This window comes from Manis javanica, chromosome 10 (genome assembly GCF_040802235.1).
Source record: "Manis javanica isolate MJ-LG chromosome 10, MJ_LKY, whole genome shotgun sequence".
NCBI classification, from domain to species: Eukaryota; Metazoa; Chordata; class Mammalia; order Pholidota; family Manidae; genus Manis; species Manis javanica.
This window is the reverse complement of record NC_133165.1, coordinates 84,468,099-84,490,086: the sequence shown is the minus strand read 5'-3', so window position 1 is coordinate 84,490,086 and position 21,988 is coordinate 84,468,099. Positions and strand designations below refer to the sequence as shown.

At 41.7% G+C, this 21,988-nt stretch overlaps 1 protein-coding gene across 2 annotated transcripts; it reads right to left on the bottom strand.

Moving 5' to 3' along the window:
- Window positions 1-13,309: 13,309 nt before the first annotated feature.
- ATP5MC2 (ATP synthase membrane subunit c locus 2) lies at window positions 13,310-21,470 on the bottom strand. Of its 2 annotated transcripts, XM_017678649.3 has the most exons (6): window positions 21,334-21,470; window positions 21,103-21,251; window positions 17,095-17,164; window positions 15,792-15,869; window positions 15,052-15,245; window positions 13,310-13,568 (listed from the first exon to the last, which is right to left on the bottom strand). In XM_017678649.3, the coding sequence occupies exons 3-6, from the start codon at window positions 17,131-17,133 to the stop codon at window positions 13,454-13,456; spliced, it is 426 nt and encodes a 141-aa protein (XP_017534138.1). In that variant the 5' UTR covers window positions 17,134-17,164; window positions 21,103-21,251; window positions 21,334-21,470; the 3' UTR covers window positions 13,310-13,453. The 2 variants fall into 2 exon arrangements, with proteins under 2 accessions (XP_017534138.1, XP_017534137.3); XM_017678648.3 differs by lacking the exons at window positions 21,103-21,251; window positions 21,334-21,470 and adding an exon at window positions 19,478-19,818.
- Between the last annotated feature and the right edge of the window lie 518 nt (window positions 21,471-21,988).

Genomic DNA, 21,988 nt, shown 5'->3' with positions numbered 1-21,988 from the left:
TATGATATGATGGATATTTTCCAACTGTACTTGAACCATCAGACAAATTAAAGCAGCCCATTTCTGGGATCTGTTCACATCCCATATGTTCTTTTAACCATAGATAGTCTATAGTCATGAGATTTTGGGGTGCTACAACTTGCACCCCTCCCAACTCCTGGTTGAGTTCCAACAGTACAGATCCAGTCAAATTCGTTGTCTCACTGTATGCACATGCCAGCCTAGACATCTCCCTCCTCCTTCTTATGGCAAGTCCAGGAGATGGTGGGCTGGATGCAGCCACAACCGCAGCATCGTCCGGATCCCTGTGGAGGCTTTTTGATGATCATCCCCCGGCACGAGTCCTCCAGAGAGTGCTGATGCCGGAAGCTCCTCCTCATATCGTATCTTAGTTCATTTTCTGGGTATCCAAGCTAGGCCTTGATCTTCTGCGTAGAAACAAACAGACCCTTTGCCCACACTTTGACATGCCCTCTATACCACTGTGCAGAACTCATTGGAGGTCAGCACACAGTAACTGCTTTTTTTTTTTTTTTTTAATTAAGAGAAAGGAATATTATCAGAAAAGAGTACCTCCATAGCTGATCATCTGACACCCTTTAAGTGATCAACATTAAGGATATTTAAAGCATGCGTTGATCTTTGATTTACCAATAGTTTTATCCTGTTAAGGAGTAATCCCCCTTTTCTTTCTTTCTTTCTTTTTTTTTTTTTAAATTTTTAATCTACACTTACCTGAAGAATACTATGTTTACTATGCTCTCCCCTATATCAGGTCCCCCCTAACAACCACATTACGGTTACTGTCCATCAGCTTAGCAAAATGTTGTAGAGTCACTACTTGTCCTCTCTGTGTTGTGCAGCCCACCCTCCCCTTTCTCCCTCCCCCCCATGCATGCTAATCTTAATACCCCCCTTCTTCTTCCCCCTCCTTATCCCTCCCTGCCCACCCATCCTCCCCAGTTCCTTTCCCTTTGGTACCTGTTAGTCCATTTTTGGGTTCTGTAATTCTGCTGCTGTTTTGTTCCTTCAGTTTTTCCTTTGTTCCTATACTCCTCAGATGAGTGAAATCATTTGGTATTTCTCTTTCTCCGCTTGGCTTATTTCACTGAGCATAATACTCTCCAGCTCCATCCATGTTGCTGCAAATGGTTGGATTTTTCCACTTCTTATGGCTGAGTAGTATTCCATTGTGTATATGTACCACATCTTCTTTATCCATTCATCTACAGATGGACATTTAGGTTGCTTCCAATTCTTGGCTATTGTAAATAGTGCTGCGATAAACATAGGAGTGCATCTGTCTTTCTCAAACTTGATTGCTGCGTTCTTAGGGTAAATTCCTAGGAGTGGAATTCTAAGGTGTTTTTTTTATGTGTGTATTTTGTTTTGCTTTTAAGTTGTCCATCTTGTAGAAAGATAAACTCTAAGATAAGCCATAATGTAGAACAATTCTTTAATTTATTCACCCATTTAAAAAATATTTTGAGTGACTGCTATATCATAGGTGCTCAAATCTTGTAGCCAAGACATACATGTACATAAAAATTACAATATGACATAGAAGTTCTATAATAAATGTATTTACAACCACATAGAGTATGGAACAAACTCTAATAGGAATTGACAAACAGGCTTTTGAATGAGCTGTTTCAGTGGATAAGAATGAGATTTGGAGGGTGGAGGATTATTCAATTTGAAGAAGCAACATATTCAAAGGCCTTAATTCCTTCAATGAATAAATATTTTTAAGGATCCAAATTATGCCAGGTACTCTTCTAGATGCTGGGGATACAGTAATAAACAAGTCAAGCAAAAGCTGGGCTTACATGAAGCAACCTAAGTGTCCATCAATAGATGAATGGATAAAGAAGATGTGGTACATATATACAGTGGAATATTATTCATCCATAAAAAAAGAAATCCTGCCATTTGCAACAACATGGATCATCTAAGGAATATTATGCTCACTGAAGTAAACCAGGTGGAGAAAGACAAATATATTATTTCACTTATTTGTGGAATATAAAAACAAAGCAAAATAGAATGAACAAAACAGCAGTAGACTTATAGACACTGAGGAGTGACTAGTGGTTACTGTGGGGGAGGGGTTGGAGTGGGTGGGTGGGGAGAGTGAGAGTAATAAAGGGCCACAAAAATTCTCAATCATAATATTTTAAGTTGGTCATGTGGATAGTAGCACAGCATGGAGAATTTATTCAATGATTCTGTAACATCTCCCTACACTGATAGATAGTAACTGCACTGGAGGGGGTGAAGATTTAAAAATATGGGTAACTGTTGAACCACTGTATTATATATTTGAAACCAATATAAGATTACACATCAATTTAATTGAAGTTAAATTTAAATTTTTAAATTATAAAAAGAGACAGTGCCTAATTGTTTTCTAAAGTGGTTGTACAAATTTACAATCTGTCTAGCAAGAGTGAGAGCTATGAAGCTCTGTATTCTCACCAAAAAGAAAAAGAGCTGGGCTTCTGTGGAGTTTACATTCTAGTAGCAGAAGCACTAAACTGGATGATGTGATAGTGTCACATAAGTGTATAAGTGTGTGTCCATTCTAAACTGAATGGTATGAAGGCCTTTCTGAGAAGGAAGCATTTGAGGTGAGGCTTGGGTGACAGGAAGGAATCAGACATGAGAAAACTGTGGGCAGGGGAGGGCACTTAAATTCAAGAACTCCTGGTAGCAAAGAACATAGAATATCCAAAGCAATTTTGAAAAAGAAAATGAAGTTGGAGGAGTCACACAACCCAATTTCAAGACTATTATAGAGTTCCAGTAATCAAGACAGTGTGTTGTTGGTTTTATGATAGATATTTGTATCAATGGAAAAGAATACAGAATTAAACTGTATAAGGTTGACTGAATCTCAACAAAAGTGACAAGTTAATTCAATGGAAAGATAGTCTTTTCAAAAAATGGTACTGAAACAATCAGACACTTATATGCAAAAAAAGAACCACAACTATGTACATATACAATGGAATATTACTCAGCTACAAAAAAAGAAACTGCCATTTGCAACAACACGGATAGACCTATAGGGTACTGAATGAAATAAGTCCATCAGAGCCATCAGAGAAAGATGAATACCATATGATTTCACTTACATATGGAATCTTAAAAACAAAACAAAAGGACAAATAAAAAAGAAATAGACTCATAAACATAGAGAATGGATGGTTGGTTACCATGGGGTGGGGTGGATGAAATAGGTGAAGGAGATAAAGAGATACAAACTTCAAATTATAAAATAATTTAGCTACAGGGATGGAACCATAGCATAGGGAATATAGCTAATAATACTGTAGTATGTTTGTATGGTGGCAGATGGTAACTACACTTATGGTAAGCATTTAGTAATGTAGTATATAATTGATGAATCACTGAGTTGTTCATCTGAAACCAATATAATATTGTATATAAACTAAATTTCAATTAAAAGATAAATAATGAGCCAAAACAAACAAAAAAAGTATTTGCATTGGAAAAAAAAAGGAACCACAACTCCTACCTTGCACCACATAAAAAAACAACTTAAAATGGATGATAGGCCTAAATATAAAATCTAAAACTATAACATTTCTAGAAGAAAACATAACTGAAAGTTTTTATAATCTTGGATTAAGCAGATTTTTTTTTAGCTAGGACACAAAAAGCACAAACCAAAAGAAAAAAAGGATAAAGTTGGATTTCATCAAAATGAAAAACTTTTTTTTCCAGAAGATCCTGCTTACAAATGAAAACACAGCCATGCACTAGGAGAAAATATATGTAAAACACATACTTGATAAAGGAATAGTATCCAGAATACAGAAAAAACTCACAACTCAAGAAAACAACAACCTAATTTTTAAAATGGGCAAAAGATTTGATATTTCACAAAATAAAAAATACAAATGGCAAATAAATACATAAAAAGATGCTGAACATCATTAGTTATTGGAAATGCAAATAAGGCTACCATGCCATGACCATTAGAACGGGTAAAGCTAAAAATACAGGTTATACAAAGTGATGGGGAGAATGAGGAGCAGCTAGAACTCTCATATGTTGCTGGTAGGAATGCAAAATGACATACTCCCTTTGGGAGACAATTTGGCAGTTTCTTGTAAAGTTATGCATACACTTACCACACAACCCAGAAATCCCATTCCTGGGTATTTACCCAAGAGAAGTAAAAACATATGCTCCCACAAAGACCTGTGTGTGACTACTCAATGGCAGCTTTATTTTAATAGTCCCAAACTGAAAACTACCTAAATGTCTATCAACTGGTGAGTACATATACAAATTATGGTACATCTATATGATGAAATACTACTCAGCAATAAAGAGTAATAATACATGCTGCAACACAGATGCTCAAATGCATTATATAGTGAAAAAAGCTGGGCAGAAAACCCTGTATAGTGTATGATACCACTCAGTGACATTCTGAAAAAACTAAACTACAGGGACAGGAAGCAAATCAGTGGTTGCTATGGGCTATGGTGGTACCTGGGAAGGAGACTGATTACAAAGGGGCACAAAAGAACTCGCTGGGATGATAGAAATGTTCTATATCTCAACTGGGATAGTTACATTATTGTACACATCTGCCAAAACTCAACACATTATACATTTAAAAATGGTGAATTTTACTGTCTGTAAATTATTCCTCAATAAACTTGAATTTCAAAAGAACCACCACTGGTAATAAGTATGGTTTTAAAATGTATCCAAATTCTTTGACACTTCTCACTTTAAAAGGTAGAACCTAATTGCACTCCCTTTAGCGTGGGCTAGATTGATTTAGTGATGCCGTTTTAATAAACAGAATAGGGCATATTCTGATGTGATGGTGTGACTTCTGAGAATAGGCCATAAAAGGCATTGCAGCTTTCTTCTGTTCCCTCTTGGATCACTCACTCTGGAGGAATCTAGGTACCGTATTGTTAGAATACTCAGCAGCCTTATGGAGAGGACCCCATGATAAGGAACTGAGACCTTTTGTCAACAACCATGTGAATGAGACATGTTGGAATCGGATACTTGAGTACCAATCCTTGAGTCAACTGAGACTGCAGTCTTGAACGACATCTCTGCAACCTCATGAGAAATCCTAAACCAAAACTAACTAGCAGAGCCAGTCCTGAATTCCTCAATCACAGAAACTGTGACATAATAAATATTTGTTGCCACTAAATCTGGGGTAATTTGTTATGCAATTATAGATAGCTAATATACTGAGAGATGGGGGAATAATCTGAGGTGAAGTTGGAGAGGTAGATAGAGACCAGATCTTGTAAGAAGACTTACTGCATTGTAAGGACTTCAGATTTGATTCTAAGTTCAATGGTAAGCCATCAGTGGTTTTAATCAGAACAGTAACAACCACTATTTTACTTCAAGTAATCACTTTGCTATTAAGTGGTTAAGTATGGAGGCAGAGACCTGTTAGGAGGTTATTCCAGTAGTATAGGTTGGGAGACAATGGTGGCTTAGACTAGAGTGGTGAAAATAGAGATGGATGTACATATGAAGGGAATAGAAGAATCAAGGATGAGCCTAAGTTTTTTATTTGAATAGTTGAAATGAGGATATCTGTAAAAGGAACATATTGGGGGAAGCGACAGATGAAAGCAAGGCCTAAGGAAGAGTAGAAGAAGCATAATGTGTTTGAGAAACTGCAAACAGGTCAGTATGGTTGCAGTTTATAGTGACTGGATGGGAGAAGAGAGTGGTGAGAAAGTGGGCTAAAAAGATAGGCATAAAAGAAAGGACCTGTTTACCATCATAAAGTGTCTGGATTTTATCCAGGTAGCCACTGGTGATTGATCAAATTCATATTTTAGAAAGGCAACTAGCAGCAGCAATATAGAATTTGGATTGAGGACAGGAGATATTGGAAACCAGGAGATAGTAGTAGTAACTTTCTGATTTTTTTAAGAGGCAGCACAGTATGGTAGAAAGAACATACATGGCTTTGGAGCCAGATGGACTCAAGTTAAAATCTCAGCATAGCAAGTCACCATCTAATAAGGGTTGAACTGTGCCTCCCTCCCCCTCTCCCCCCCACCATTCATATGTTGAAGTTCTAACCCCTAATACTTCACATGTGGCCTTATTTGGAAATAGAGTCATTGCAGATATAATTAAGATAAGGTCATACTGAAGTAGGATAGGCCCCTAGTCCAGTATGACCAGAATGCTTATAAAAAGGGGAAATTTGGGCACAGACCTACACACAGAGATGATGTCATTTGAATATGAAAGCATAGATCTATGAGTCAGGGAATGCCAAAGATTACCAGCAAACCACTAGAAGTCAGGGGAGAGGCAGGGAACAGATTCTGCCTTACACCCCTCAGAAGAAACCAACTCTGCTGATAACTTGATCTTGGACTTTAAGCCTTCAGAACTGAGATAATAAATTTCTGTTAAGCCACTTCTTGGTTTGTGGTACTTTGTTATGGCAGCCCTAGCAAACTAATAAACCATGTGTAACCTTGGACAAATTTTTTATTGCTAATCTCTAGTGTCCTAATCTATAAAATTATAGATAATTATAATTACCTATAATTATACCTACCTAGTAGGGTGGTCACAAGGATTAAATTAAATGGTATCTGCAAAATACCTGGCTAAGCAGCCACTATATAAATATTATTTTACATTTGTGAGACATTAATGCGTACTCAAGGAAAATGGGACATTACTGGAGAGTTCTGGAAAGATCAACTGCAATTATCGGGGTCATGTGCAATACAACGGGGTGGATAAGATGATCTCAGAATCACCAGTTCTTACTGTTGGATTCCATAGAAAGGAGCCCCAGGATTGTCTGTGAAAATGTAGCCTCTTTGAATGGAACACTAGTACAAGAACCAAAAGCACCCTCAAAGACAGCAAGATTGAGGCTAACATTCTTTCGTGGGGTAAAATTGGGAAGGGAAGAGGGTAAACAAAGCTTGAGAAGAATGGGTCAGATATTTTAGGCCTCCGGGCTTCCCAGCTCACTTCCTTAGGTAAAAGGTTTAGGCTGGGGGTTGTCCTCTCCTCGGCTCCATAAGGGAAACCCAAGAGAGGCCTCACCGGTCTCTGGAACGCCTAGTCCTTTCAAGCAGGGAGTCCCTTGCCAAAGCAAACAATCCCAGCTCTAAGATTGTGCTCTGGCTTGGGCAGGGAGAACAAAGATCCCTTTCTTTGCTTCCTCAACTCTATGGCTCCAGCCAAAGGCACTGTTTACACAATCTTCCCTGGTGAAGAATTTGTTTCTTTTCTTTCTAGGTTGCAGCTGGAAAAGATCGGCTCCCTCCTTGCGGGTCCTTTTCCCTGGTTAGGAAAAATGCCAATTACCTGAACCTCCCTCCCTCAGAAAAGATATTAGCATACTTAGGAGGAACTCCAGGCCCTTTCATGATGTGACAGATAACCTCAAAGCTTTTGGTGCCAAAAAGCTTGTCCGGCTGGGAAAGGAGGCTGGTTGGAGAGATCAGGAGCCTAGCTTGTCTCCATTCCAAGTCTGTTTATTCCTTCCTCTCATTCCCAAGTGATTCCCAGGCTTTCCCAGTTCTGCTTCTAGGACTGAATCAAATAATCAAAATCCAGGGCAGATTTGATTTCCTTCTTCAAAAGGATGTTAAGGTGGGTAGGATGAAAATAGTGCAGGAAGCCTTTCTTTAGTCTTTAGTTTACCAACTCCAGCAGCACATGTTTCCCTCAAACCCGAGAACAAAAGGAGGAGGAAAGGAAGCCCAACAGTGGTGGAGTCTAATTTTAGCACTGGCAGAGAGAATCCTAGTGTTAAGTTACTCCTGGTAAATTGGTAACTAAGAAACAGCAGAGATAAAGACAATTTACAAGATTGTTATCCAACAAGAAGTTTCAAAATCTAATTTCACTTATTTCTATGACATCTCCAGGAGGCACATCTCAAGGAAATATGTCTATTTCACACAAGGGAAGGAACCCGAAGCACAAGAGTAAACCAAAAGTGACTTGAATCCAGGACTCTGGGATATCCGATCTGGTCAACTCCACAGGGCCAAGCTGCTTTCTGAAAATTTTATAGGTCTTTTGCATTGCACAAATTTTCCCTGAGCTAAATCTTCACTGACTATTCACCTGTTGCTAAGGAAGTTATGGGCTAGCTGTTTGTCACCCTTTGCAGCTATGTTTTGGAAACTTAAAAGTCCCTGCTCCAGCTGTTGGGAGATGTAGGTGGAAAAGCCTTAAGGATACAAAGGGGATGCAAATCTGTTTTGGCTCAGATACCATCCCTAGCCCCCCTACCCCCCAACACCTGCCCTGAGATTCTACAGAGTTGCTTTCTGTAAAAGCAACTCCACAGTTTCTGGAAGGTTCTAATCCATAATGGTTAAAAATATCCAACTTGCGGGCAGAGCTGAGCCAACTAAACTGAGCCTACCCAGAAACCCAGGAAATGAGCAGTAGAGGAAGGCAAAATGCTACCTGTAACAACAGGGATGTAATTATAAGAAACACAGATCAATCACCTTCTCTGAGTAATCTAAAAAACTGTCTAGGTTTGTTTTGCCCTCTCCTCCAGTGATATCCCAGTCCCCATGCCCTGTGGTATGGTATAATGCAAGAAGCTTTGGCCATGGGTTTCTATTCTATTGCTTTCTGCCTCAATAAACTCCAGGACTAAGTAATGGTTCTTGAATATGAGTCTGCCTTCTCATCTGTTAAAATGAGAAAAAAGCTATCATTTAAAAGAGTGTGGCATACAATTTTTGTTTAAAGGCCCTTCCTTCTTTAGCTTTCCGGAGCTAGATTAGATTCAATGTTAGTAGACAGAGGGTTAGATAAGTCAACTTTTGGTTTCCTTTTAGTGCACAATTCAGATGAAACCGCAGACTGGAAGACTGCACTTCTATTAGCTTTCTGACTATAGAGCAAATTATCACAAACTTAGTGGTTAAAACAACATCCATTTATTCTGAAGACCATTACTGTTCTGTAGATCATAAATCCAGGAAGGCTTAATTATGTTCTCTGCTTAGGGCCTCACAAAGCCAAAGTCAAGGAAGGTGTTGACTTGGACTGGGCTCTTGTCTAGAGCTTTGAGGAAGATTTCATTTTTTTGAGCTCATTCAGGCTCAGTTCAGTTCCTTGCTGGGTGCTTGTTAGGGGGTCAATTTTAGCTCTTAGAGGCCACTTTCTAGTCCTTGAATATGGTCTCCCCCATCTTCAAAGCCAGCAATGGTGCAATCGAAACCTTCCTTCGAATCTGATTTTTCCTTCTGCCACCAGTCTGAGGACACGCTTTGGTTTTAAAGGCTCATGTGATTAGATCAGGCTCACTTACGTATCTCCCTATCTTAGTCAACTGTGCCACGTAATATAACCATGGACATGATATATCACCAAAATCACAGGTTTTGCAGATTAGATCAGGGCATATTTCAGGGGGTCATGTCAAAAGTTCTGCCTACCATAGCACTTATTCAAATGACAAAATGATCTGTTTTGGGGTATCAATAGGAAGGAAGTGGAAATAATCTCTAACCATTTATACTAATAAGAGAAGCTAAGCAGTTGAGAGAGGCCTGACCTTGTATTTTATCCATCATGTATTTTGCCATTTCTGAAGTGGTTACTTTGATCAAAATGTGCCTATACCATGAGATAAAGGCTAAAAAATAAAGGCATTTTAAAACTGAAGGAAGAAAAGAGTTGACTAACAGACTCTAAGAAGGGACTAGTGGTTGCCAAAGGGGAGGGGTGAGGGAGGGCAGGTGGGGAGGGAGGGAGAAGGGGATTGAGGGGTATCATGATTAGTGCACATGGTGTGTGGGGTCACGGGGAAGACAATGTAGCACAGAGAAGACAAGTAGGGACTCTGTGGCATCTTACTACACTGATGGACAGTGACTGCAATTGGGTATAAGGGGGGACTTGATAATATGGGTGAATGTAGTAACCACATCATTTTTCTTGTGAAACCTTCATAAGATTGTATATCAATGATACCTTAATATAAATAAATAAATAAATAAATAAATAAATAAATAAATAAATAAATAAATAAAGGCATTTTAAGGAATATCTGGGGACTGAAAAATCTTCTCGTTTGTTTTCCTCATCAAATGGATAGGAACACCAAGCTATCTAAGAGTGTGTCGTAAGAATACATGTTGGAAAATGCACGGCATATTTAAATATGGTTCAATAAAGAGAGTTTCATTGCTCAAAACTTGGAGTACTAGGACAATATTCTTTACTCACCAATGTGATACTACTCCTCTTCCTTTCTCTATTTCAGAATTCAACTTAGATATTCTTCATCTCATTTCTCTTGAGTGGAGGAGGTAAGACATAGAGCAGCTTAAGCTGGACATCAACTTAAGCTAAATCACCAGTGTTAGTCCTGAGCAGCTTTCTCAACCTGATCCTAAGAAGGCCTCAAACTAATAAAACCATCCTGAGAGGCTGGAACAAGGTTTCTCATAACTGCTGTTTAGCATTTAGATGATTTTCAAGGGACATTATTTTCTTCTAATTAGGATGGCACTCCTCCCCTGTTCTGAAGAAACTAAGAAGAGAGAAGCAAGCCTTACTGCCTTCAGCATCCCCAGATTCTCTCTCCAGATGCTTATGACCTTACTTTATATATTTTGGGTGGTCAGTTCCCTTTTCTATTCCAACCACAAAAAAGGACACTGTCCTGCTTATAACATGCTCTGAGCTATATGGAGAATGAGAAAATAAATTATAATCAATATACATTGAACTTTGATGGCACCATCCTTCCCAAATACTTAGGGTACCTCTGTGAGCACACAGATTAATTCCTGGGATGATAATTTTTATCCCTATTTAGTAGATGAGGAGAAACTTGAGGTTGTAGAAAGTCATTAGTTAGTGATCTGCCCAACATCACAGTGGCTGGTGGTAACAGAGATTGGCACTAACATCACCTAATTCAAATTATATGCTCTTTCTTAAACTATAAAGACAAATAGAAAGCTTTCATTCCATAATCTTATCAAAGCTGGAAACATCTTCAGAAAAATTTGCTGTTGGATTCCTTCTATGAAATCATAGCACTCTTCTGTCCTAAGCTGTTGGCAACTTGGGTTGCCAATAAATCTCTCTTGGGACCTTAAACTAAGAGGACCCAGGTTGCCTTGACTCCTTAAGAAATTTGCTTGCAAGCTCCTTGCCACGCCATCTCATCATTTACCTTAGAGAAAACACAAACACGTGGCCCTAAGCCATGCTCTCTTCAAGCACCTAAGTTGTTAAGGGGCTGGCTAGAGTCATGCCCAAAGAGAGGGCCTTGGAGAGAAAGAAAACATTAAGAAACCTGATGACTTGAGAAGGGGATGGGCAGCAGGGTCTCCTATCAGAGGTTCAAATTCAAATAACTGAAACAAAAGGAGGGCTATTCCTCATCTCCATTTATATACCTTTTACTGACTCTTGGCTGGAGAAGCTATTCTTGAGGTCCACATAAGAGCACCACAGCCCAGATTACAGCTGTGGGGATATAGAAATGTTAGTGAATTGTGGATAGGATCCCTCTTAACCCTTGAACGTAAGAGCAAAAAGGGCAAGGACGAATGACTTGGGGTGATCTGCTTCCTGAGCCATCCATTTACTCTGGGGTCAAGTCTCAAGCTTGGCTTTAATTTTATAGTCATTGATTAAACCAAAACTGCTATGGTCATTATCATGAAAGGACTTTAAGTTACTGACTTACATCCAGTATTTCAAGCATGTTACAACACTTTTTTTTATTAAGGTATCATTGATATACTTATGAAGAGTTCACAAGAAAAATGACATGGTTATTACATTCACCCTCATTGTCGAGTGCCCCCATACCCCACTGCAGTCACTGTCCATCAGAAGATACAGCTTCTTTATTTTACTTATTTATTAAAGATATGATTGATATACACTCTTATGAAGGTTTCACGTGAAAGAACAATGTGGTTACTACATTTACCCATATTATCAAGTCCCCACCCATACCCCAATGCAGTCTGTCCATCAGTGCAGCAAGTTGCCAGAGATCCACTATGTCCCTTCTTGACACAGCTTCTTTAAAGCTTATCTAGTCTGTAGAGAACCTAAGTAATTCCTAACTTTTATACTAACCCCACTGTCCCAAGTCACTCCTGAGCCATCTTTAAGAGAAAATGTTTACCTTTGCTTATTTTGCCCTTTCCTTCTTGCTTGGGAAAATGTCACCAGCAATACAGGGAGGGCTTGGGGAGGAGTCTAAGACCAATAGTATGGACGTCTTACACCCTGGGCTACAAGACATGATCCTTGCTCTAGCTCTGCCAGTCAATGTTCCTTAGAGAACCTTCTGACTGCTCAAATCTGTTTCCTCACTTGTGAAGTGATGTGGTTTGTTTAGAAGATTAAATAAAAAATTTGACTAAGGTATTGCCAAGATCTATCATGCTAGATACTTCCAGGGTCACAAAAATGACCACCACATACTCCCTGCCTCAAGAACAATCTAACTTGGAAGATAAGGCACACATACATGCACACAAATCCACAATTTATAATAGATTGTAAGCATTATAAAGGATACAATGTGCTCTACAGCCCTTTATATGAGTTAACTTGGTGGATGGAAATCAGACAAAAGCTTCATGGAGGAAGAGGTAGCATTTAAGCTAAGGCTTTAAGGATAATAGGGACAACTTGAAAAAGAGCAAAGATTCAGGGAAAACAAGCAGAGATGGCCAAACGGCATGGCCTAAAGATATGGTAAGGACAGGAAAGAGGGAAAGCACTTGAAAAATGACAAGTCATCCACTTTGGATAGAATGCATGAGAATAATAAAAGGTAAAGCTGAGAAAGTTGAGGTCAGATTGTTTTGAATTGGTGACAAAAGCAGTCCTATACTTAAGGATTAACATGGCAGTAGTGGACAGAAGCAAATGCTAGAGGGAAGAAACTGGAGGCAGAAGGCCAGCTACGAGGTTATTGCAATAGACTAGGTGGGTGGCAATGAGGGCCTGAGCCAAGACAGTGACAGTGGAAACAGAGTCCATTAATCAAAACATTAAGCCAGTACTGTAAACAGCTACTGGCCCAGTCCTCCAAGGTACATAACAAGCCATCTCAGGTGAAAATTATTAAAAAGAAGGGCCAACTTGAAGAAAGCATTCCTGACAGAGAATGAAGAGCAAGTAAGCCCATACCTATGTTGAGTTTATAACTGTCACCACCCTCTAGGCCTTACACTTTCACCAAGGCACTCGGCCAACTGTGAAAAACAAATATACACAGGAGACTCAAGAAAGATCTTATTAATACAGTATTTATTTGTCTTCCCTCTGTCAAACCCTGAGCCAACCACTTTCCCCAGGCTGCCTGGGAAGGTATAGGAAAAGGAACACACAGGGTCGATGAGACATGGAAGACCTATGGGAGTTGGAGACGGCTCCTTCACATGGCGAAGAGGATGAGAAAGGCCACCATCAGGCAAAAGAGCCCCATGGCCTCCGAGAGGGCAAAGCCCAGAATGGCGTAGGAGAAGAGCTGTTGCTTCAGAGAAGGGTTCCTGGGAGAAGGGAGGAGAAAAGACTGAATTTCTAGTCCACACAAAGAAAAGAACAAACATCAAAGATGGGCTCAGGGAGAATTCATCTCCTCAAGCTCATCTTACTTGAATCTCTCAAGGTGACAACATCATGCCCAAATTTTTATCCTGGTACAAAGAAATGTGGCAGAGTGGACAATCCAAAATTCTGTAACATGGCCATGGCCAAAACACCCCCTCTAGTGGATCACCCATATAGTCATCATAACTTAACCTCTAGGCAGGACACAACTATCCAGGGCCCAAACAGGATGGAAGAGGCAGTTGGAGTGGCAGGATCTATCAGAACAGTGTTTTCAAACTAAACAGCAGAGCCCCAAAATACAAAGTGTATAAAAGCTTAAAACTGCAATGGTAAAAAAGTGGGGGATTTTAAAGGCTTGTCTGACTGGTCTCCCTTCCATTCTGTAAGACTGTCTCAGGGGCATACCCTCAGAACCCCTGGGCTTTATGGAACACACTTAGAAAAACACCATTCTAGAGGACAAGGGAGGAAGAGAGAAAGATTACCATCTTTCATTTCAAAGTAGTTAAGAGATTTTGGGCTTTAAGAAGCTACAAGTGGTCTATGGAGTTTAGAAGTGAATCAAAATGGAATAAAGGACTCCTAACTTTGAAAGCCAATGTATCATTTTTTTGTTTCCCTTACTTTTTTTTTTTTTTTTAACAGTGCTGTGGACACAGATTCTTGTTTCATTCAAATCTTAAAAAATAAATTACTTCCCCAAAGACATTAAGAAAACTTTTGGGTCTCTCGATGATTAATTTAGTTCCAACAGTGAGTGGCCTAAAGTTGATAGGGACCAAATAGTCCCAAGTGTAAAGGAGCTGTGGTGCTGGTTGCAGAGGCAGTTTTCCCAGAAGTAATAGGGGAATTCCTGGGGATAAGGAAAAACAGCAGTGAACCCGTTATGCTGACTGAGGCTCTGCACCAGAGGTAATAAACTTTTTCCATAAAGGACCAGATAGTAAGTATTTTAGGCTTTGTGGGTCACATATGGTCTCTGTTGCATTTTTATTTTTTCTCCCCACAACGCTTTATACATGTAAAACTCATTCTTAGCTCAGCTATACAAAACAAGGCTGTGGCCCAGATATGGCCCTCCCACCTTAGTTTTCTGACTCCTACTCTAAATCAGAGCTATTGCATAGAACTTTCCAATATGGCAGCCACTAGTCACATGCGGCTGGCTACCCAGCCACATTAAAAGAATACAATTTAAATTTTGTGTACTTAAAAAATTGTTTCATTTTTAAAACTGAGGTACATACAATAAAATACACAATAAACTTTGTGTATTTTCATTAATTAAGATTTAAATTCAAATAGCTACATGGGCTAGCAGCAACTCTACAGAATAATATAATTAAAGATCCCCAAATATTTCTGCTCAGACCTTTGGAAGCATACCAAAGGTCAAAGCTAATGGAGGGCCCATCTTACCTGGCATAACCAATGATGAGGCTTCCAAACACAGTCCCAATTCCAGCCCCAGAGCCAGCCACCCCTACTGTAGCAGCCCCAGCCCCGATGAACTTGGCTGCTGTGTCAATGTCCCTTGAAATGGCACTGGTTTGGAAGCTGTGGCTAGGAATAAATGAGGTCAGAGGAAGTGGGGCTGCCAAGTTGTTGAGGCTCTGTGAAGAAGAGGCATGTAGAAGGTTAAGTTTTTAGGAAATTCCTTTTCACTTTGGAAACTTTCATACCACTTAAAACCCCCTTTGCTATCAAATCCCATGGTTTCTCTCCAAACAGAATCTTTTAACTTTCTGGAAAACCCCCTAAAATGCTGCTAAGCTGAATTTTTTAATGCAAGAGGTGGACATCCAATACATTCAAGATTCAGGTATGGTCTAGAAATTCAATACTGAAGCCCTAGCCTGTTCTCAGTACCCTGAGATCATCTACCTGGAACTAAAACACTCCCAAGGAAATCAGTCAACTAGGTCAAGTAATGCAGCTATCAGCAGCATACATGGGCGCGAGCTGCCAGTGGCAAAAGCTGCAACACCAGAGCATATATATATCATCAGCCATCCTCATCTTCACCTAGAGCAAACGGTCTGGATCCTTCACTCATTTTAGTCTTGATGACTGTTCTCAGCACTCCCCCTATCGGGGCTGCCAGGCAACCCTCCTCATCTGGGCCCCAAACCACAGGCCCAATTCCACCTATGAGGTACCTCATCTGTCAGTGTCTCTGGTCGTTTCAACACCCCTGCAGACAGTGATCGGCTCAGCAGCTGAGAGGTGCTCCTGACCTAGCAGGAATGAAACATGGGCAAGAAGATCAAAGAAGGCTATGGAGAAGTTGCAGAACCATTCCAAGTTGTTATAAGGATTTGTTCTAACTTAAATCACAATCTTGGATCATGCTTTTACTTTTGACAAATTTTAGATTCAAGAACCATACTTTATCTCTTGCTTCCCAGGCTTCTCCTCTGCTTTGAGGGAACAAAACATACTTTCTTCTGGGCCATGAGGGATTCCCCCTCAATATATCCTTTTACAGGCCTTAAGAATGGGAAGAAATACAAACCTCAGAAGCATTTGCTTTACTCAGTAACAGAGTTGTATACTGGTAATGGCCAGCCCATAAGAAGAAAGCCACTGGCTGGAGCACCTTTTCCTGAACACATCCTTCTGGAAATTAGGCACAAAGATCCATGCTCAAAAGTCACCTACTCTTGGCAGTCTTTTTAACCCCAAGCCAGTGTCTCCAAAGCAGACAACACAGTGGTTGGTAGCCAGGGCTTCTATCAGATAGATCTAGATTCAAATCTTAGCTCTGTATCAGCTATGTAATCTTAGGACGGTCACTTAAATCTTTCTAAGCCTGTTTTCTCATCTATCAAAAGGGAGTAATAAATTTCAGGGTTGATTTGAGGAGTAAATGAGATGTATGCTAACTGGTACACTCAGTGCAAGGCATCATCAGTGCTCAACAAATGGCACCCACTAATAGCACCACTCCTTTTCATTTATGGTGGGATGAACAAAATGTGCCTACCATCTATTAGCCTGTAATTTTTTCCATGCTGCTACTTGAGTCAAATATTTTTCCAATGTGACTTTACATGTGTTTTAGCTTCCCACTGATATTTACACTCCCAGAGGGAACTCCTAACTATGGCTCTCTGACCCTCAGGACAAGACCCTGTACACAGCACATACTCAGTCCAAGTTAAGCAATCTACTTCATGTTCACCATTTCCAGCTGGGTCCAGTTTACAGGAACACAGAGTTTCAGGACAGAAATAACCTGATCCTAGTCTAGATTCTCATTTATACTCTTCTTAAGATGATTGGATGAGAAGAATTAACTGGTCTCCAACAGATAAGGAAAGCTGGTACTTGGTAAGTACACTTTTCTGTCAGGCTAACAAAGCAAAGGGCCTTCACCCAGTTCAGCTGTCAACAAGTTCTGGCAAGGAAGAGACAAGATGTCTCTCCTTAAAAACTCTCCCAGAAAAGGCAGGTACTCACCAAGAAAGGGGTAGAGACAAACTTGGTGCACGCGTACATTTTCAGGGGATGAGGGGCTGTGGCAGGAGAGCTGGAATTACAGAAGCAGCATTGTAAAATTGTCCTTGCTCACTAAATGACAGCCTTATTAGCAGAAAAAGTGCCCTGAAAAGTTTAAGTGGACCAGAGAGCAGAGTGACTGACCTCAAGTCATAAGCAGAAATAAAATTATAATCCTGTAGTCAAGATTTCCTTAAAATCAAGTTAATTTCCCTGTTTTGAACAAGCAGTCACTTGGTCCCAACTTCAGGATCTGTTATTCATTTCCACAGCCTCATGAGTTGGGGTTGTCAGAGGAATTTCTCCAGTGTCCTTTGCCTAATTTTCCTCAGTTGCTATTCAAAAGAAACTCTTCTCAAAACTGCATTGCATGGACCAAAAAAGTTGTCCTTTAAAGACTTTAAATATGACTAATATATCTGTTTAAAGCCAAGACACTGGAAGGGGTCTCCAACGACCTTCTCATTTAATTACCTGGAAGCTGATTTCTCCAAACACTTTAAAACTTCCTAAATTACCTAACAGGTTGAGGCAAATCAATGAGGAAGAGGAACTCTGCCCCTGCTCTAATTAGCCACGACTACTTAAGTATTCATTCTCACCATCACTCTAAGGGGCATTCAATTTTGTATGTCCAAGATCTAAAACAATGCTGAAGCCCCGTAGGTACCAAAATTGGCAGAACTGAACTTACCTGAGAGAAGAGTGGGTGAGTTAATGACCTACGGGCAGGGTTTCTCTAAGTGAGAGGCCCTGAACTAGTTGTCCAGGGGTAGGGATGGTATATTTTAAAAATGCATGTTCTTCAGTCCCACCTTAGACCTTCCTGGTGGAGACCTTTAGGGATAAGGTCTAAACACCCTTATTTCAAACAAGTTTCCCAAATGATTCTTCTGCACACTGAAAGCAAGGTCTTAAAACCAGTCTTTAAACTACAGTAGTGGTAGAGCCAGGACTTGAACACTTCTCACATCTAAGTTAATGCTTTATAATATACAATAGGTTGAAACACTCATGATTACTTAGGCCTGTTAAATGACGCTTCCTCAGATTTTCCTAGGTTACACTTCTGAATCCAGAATCTTGGTTACTTTTAGATTAATGGATGTCTTCAACTCTTGTCTAGAACTGATTTTTGCCCATATGTAACTCTAACCCAATTTTGCTGCCAGACTAGTCAGGTTTTCTTATGTCAAAATACAAAATTTCTTTAAAGCTTTAAAAAAAGGGAGGGGTTTTTCCCAAAGCAATTAAACCTCAATTATCACCATTCATAAAATGTGGTTTCTAGAGGGATTAAAGGAAAATAACATATGTAAAGAGCTTAATGTGGTGCTGGCATGCAATAAACCAACAATAAAGGGCGGCAATTGAGGGAGGCTACAAGTGTAGATCCCTCCATTGGTCACGTAGCTTTGAAAAGTCTGCAATCATTGGCCTACACCTGGGACAACAGCATTATCCAGAATCAGAGGACCTAAATCACCACGGGTTTCTTCCTCCGTGTAGACGAGTCACAGAGTTACAGGGCTGTGAACTTAACCATTCCCTTCCTTAAACCTTTCCTCTCTAGGGCAGTCTAGGGCCTCTTAATAATAAACCCTTGATAGAAAAGCTGGCAGGTGGGGACTATCCCATGCTGGCTCCACTCCCCTTTCGGGCCTGCTGCCTCTAATAGAAAACCTATTCGCCCACCACTTGTGTTTTGTCAGCTTCACCGGAATGGAAGAGAACAGTACTGGGGGACAACCAATGGTTCCAAAGAAACCGGCCTTTCTTTTCCGCCACAGCCTTAAGAAAGGGAGTGTTTTCTCTGTTCTGGTCACTCTATCATGTTCACGGTTTACTTTTTAAATTGGGGGGTGCTCACTAGAGGGGTTGGTGGCTTTGGAGAATGCACTCTCTCCATTGCTCGGGGCACCTGTGGGTCTGGAGCCGAAGTTTGAAAGTTTCAGGATAAGGGAGGAGTCACGATGAAGAGAGAGAGGAGGGGAGCGCTTGGGGACTGTAACAACTCTGAAACGGCCAGAGTGAGAAAAGAGCGTTTGTAAGGGCTGAGAACAGGTGAAAGAACAGGTGAAAATGAGAACTCTGGGATTTGACTTTCTCCAGCTCCAAGGCGCCCAGCTTTCCCAGACCTCCAAGATGGCGCCAGGCCCGCGCCGTTGGAGGTCACCAGCACGCAGAAGGGGCAGCCCTAAAGGTGTGGGGATACCTGCAGCAAGGGAGGGCATGAAGACCGGGGTGGGAGCATGCAAGTTATGCGCCTCCAAGAAATCCGCGCGAGGTAGGGTGCCCCGCGCGCCTGCGCGGCACATCGCGGCGCGTGGGCCCAAGGCCTTACCTTCTCCCAGTGCAGAGAAGACAGAGGAACGGGGATGGGGGGGGCGGGAATAACGAAAAGAAGGCGCGGCGCACGCGCGGACACGACCAACGAGTCGCTCTGCCAAAGATAGAGTGATTGCAATGTTGAGGGTCCGCCCAGGCGCCACAGCGCCGCCTGCCAGCTCTGTCGAGGAACCCGATCCACCGCTCCACCTTGTGTTCAAGAGGAGAAACTGCAGACGTAGCCGACCGTGTGCAGAAATGAGGACAATTTAGCAGTGTAAATTGATCTGTAACGTGGCCCTGCGGTACGGTCAGCTCAGCCTTTGGGATCTTTCGGACCATGCGCAGTCACGTTGGGGAAAAAACCCGACCCACACCGACCCAGAAATTCAGTGTTAAATAGCATTACAATCGGGATTGGGGCTTAGTTCCCAAAATGTAGAGGAGGAAAATCAAGTCATGGGGATTACTGCCTTCTGTTGCCCTAAGACTCTGGCTTTATGGACGGGAAACCAATGGGCGAACAGTCAAACGAAATGCCCCAGCTACCTCTGGTGCCTTCGCCTTTATTTTTCTCTCCTTTTTTCTTATTTCAATGATCAGCCATGAGGAAACCCAACACCAGTGAACCAGAAGGTAGGGGCTGAAGATGACTGGGGCTCAAATGCCCGGACCCTAAGCCTTCTATCCCGAGTCCTGAAACAGTAAAGGAGTAACGGGCACCGTGACCAGCAGTGCGGCTGCGGGATCCCAAGGCACGCCAGTGCCTCTGCCCAGGTTTCATCACACGAGTGGAGATGGGCAGTCCCCCCATGAGGTGCTCTCATGGAAGCCCCTCAGCTTCTCCCTCGTGACCTTTCACTCGTCCTTTCCCCACGGAAGGAAGTAGGGGGACTTCGAGGCCCTCATCTCTTCTTTGTCTCTCAAAGTCTCATCAGCTCCTCTGGAAGGAGGGCGGCAAGGCCTACTACGTCCCCTCGTGTCAAACCCCAGCCGTCCAGGCATCGTGCTTGAACGCAGCACGAGAAAGACGGAGAAAGCTCACCAAACCCCCATAAAAAATAAAAAACAAAAAGAAAGCTGCGGCTGTAAATAAAGCCAAATCCGCCACCCTCTGAGGGGCCGTTTGTCCTTCCCTCCTTGGCCCCGTCCTTCCCGCCGCCCCCTCCCGGCTCCCGGGCCCCGCGGCGCCCCGGCCCCGAGCTCCTCCATTTAATCGGATTTGGGAGAAGGGGAGGATAAATCACGGCAGCAGCTTTACGGTCCCGGAGGAGAGGCGAGCCGCAGCCAGGCACACCCCGGCCAGCGATAAAAACCGCCGCTGAAAGCCCACGGAGCAATTTCCCGGGACCCCGAGCGACGCCATTACAGGAATGTAATTTTGCCCGGATGAGGCCCCGAGTTTAATTATCCTCGCGGAGGAATTTCAATGCGGCCAATCCATCTTGCAGGCGGGCGGCAGAGGGATTTATATGGGCCCGTTATTTCACACCGATCCTCCATCTGCATTTTTATAGCCCTGAGCTCCTAAAGGGGAGGGAAGGAATGGGGGAGAAATCGGAGAAGCAGGCAAGGAGAGAAGGGTGGGGGGACTTCCCGCCTTTCCTAAATCCACGATTTCAGTTCCATGAAGATTCTCACCGGTTCTCCTGAAATTCCCAAATCTCTGTCCAGTTACAGTTGTTGACTTCTGGGGTGGGGGATTAGGTGAGGAATCGAGCTGGAACTCATGGGAATCAATCAACAGGTATTTGTCAAGTACCACGCTGTGCCAGGCACAAAGTAAAATGCTGTGCAGAGAAAAGGAAGACAAGGCTAGCAAGGATATCACCTTAAGTCCCAGATACCCCGACCCCGACCCCCAGACCATACTGAATTCCTCTTAGCTCTCAACTTCACATCTTCCGAGGCAAAAAGTCCACAGTTCTTAGGAGCAGCCACCACCAAACGGTTGTTGCAGCTGTTGGGACAATTTGGGATCCTCTCCGATACCGCTAACAATTCTAAAGGATTGGAGAAGGGGCCGGTGAGGAAGTTAAAGCTGACTCCTCCCAGAAGTTGTTACAGTCTGCGATATTTAATTCTTCCTTGCCCCATTCAGTGGAGGGCTCCGGATTCAGACAAACCTGGTTTCCCACAAACCTGGTTTCCCAAATCGCTGTGTGACCTTGGACAGGCTTGTTTAACCTCTCTAAAGCAATTTAATCCTATGTAAATTGGGAAGAATTGTGCTTACCCCATAGCGAATATTGGGATAATGTACCGAAGCTTTTAGCAGGGTGCTTGGAACTCAAGAGTTCAGTAAATGCTAATAATAGTAATAATAATATATAATATTAATAATAATAACTATCATTACCGTTAGGAGCATTGCAACTCAATTGTGCACTGCTCCCTAGAGATTTTATTGCAAAGTGCTCGCAATGCTTTCTCCTGAAAGTCTCAACTGTCACTTAACTTTTTTCAATTACATAAATCAGGCGAAACGAGTTCTTTGACAGGTTGGTGCGCGGAGGTCTCTGGGAAG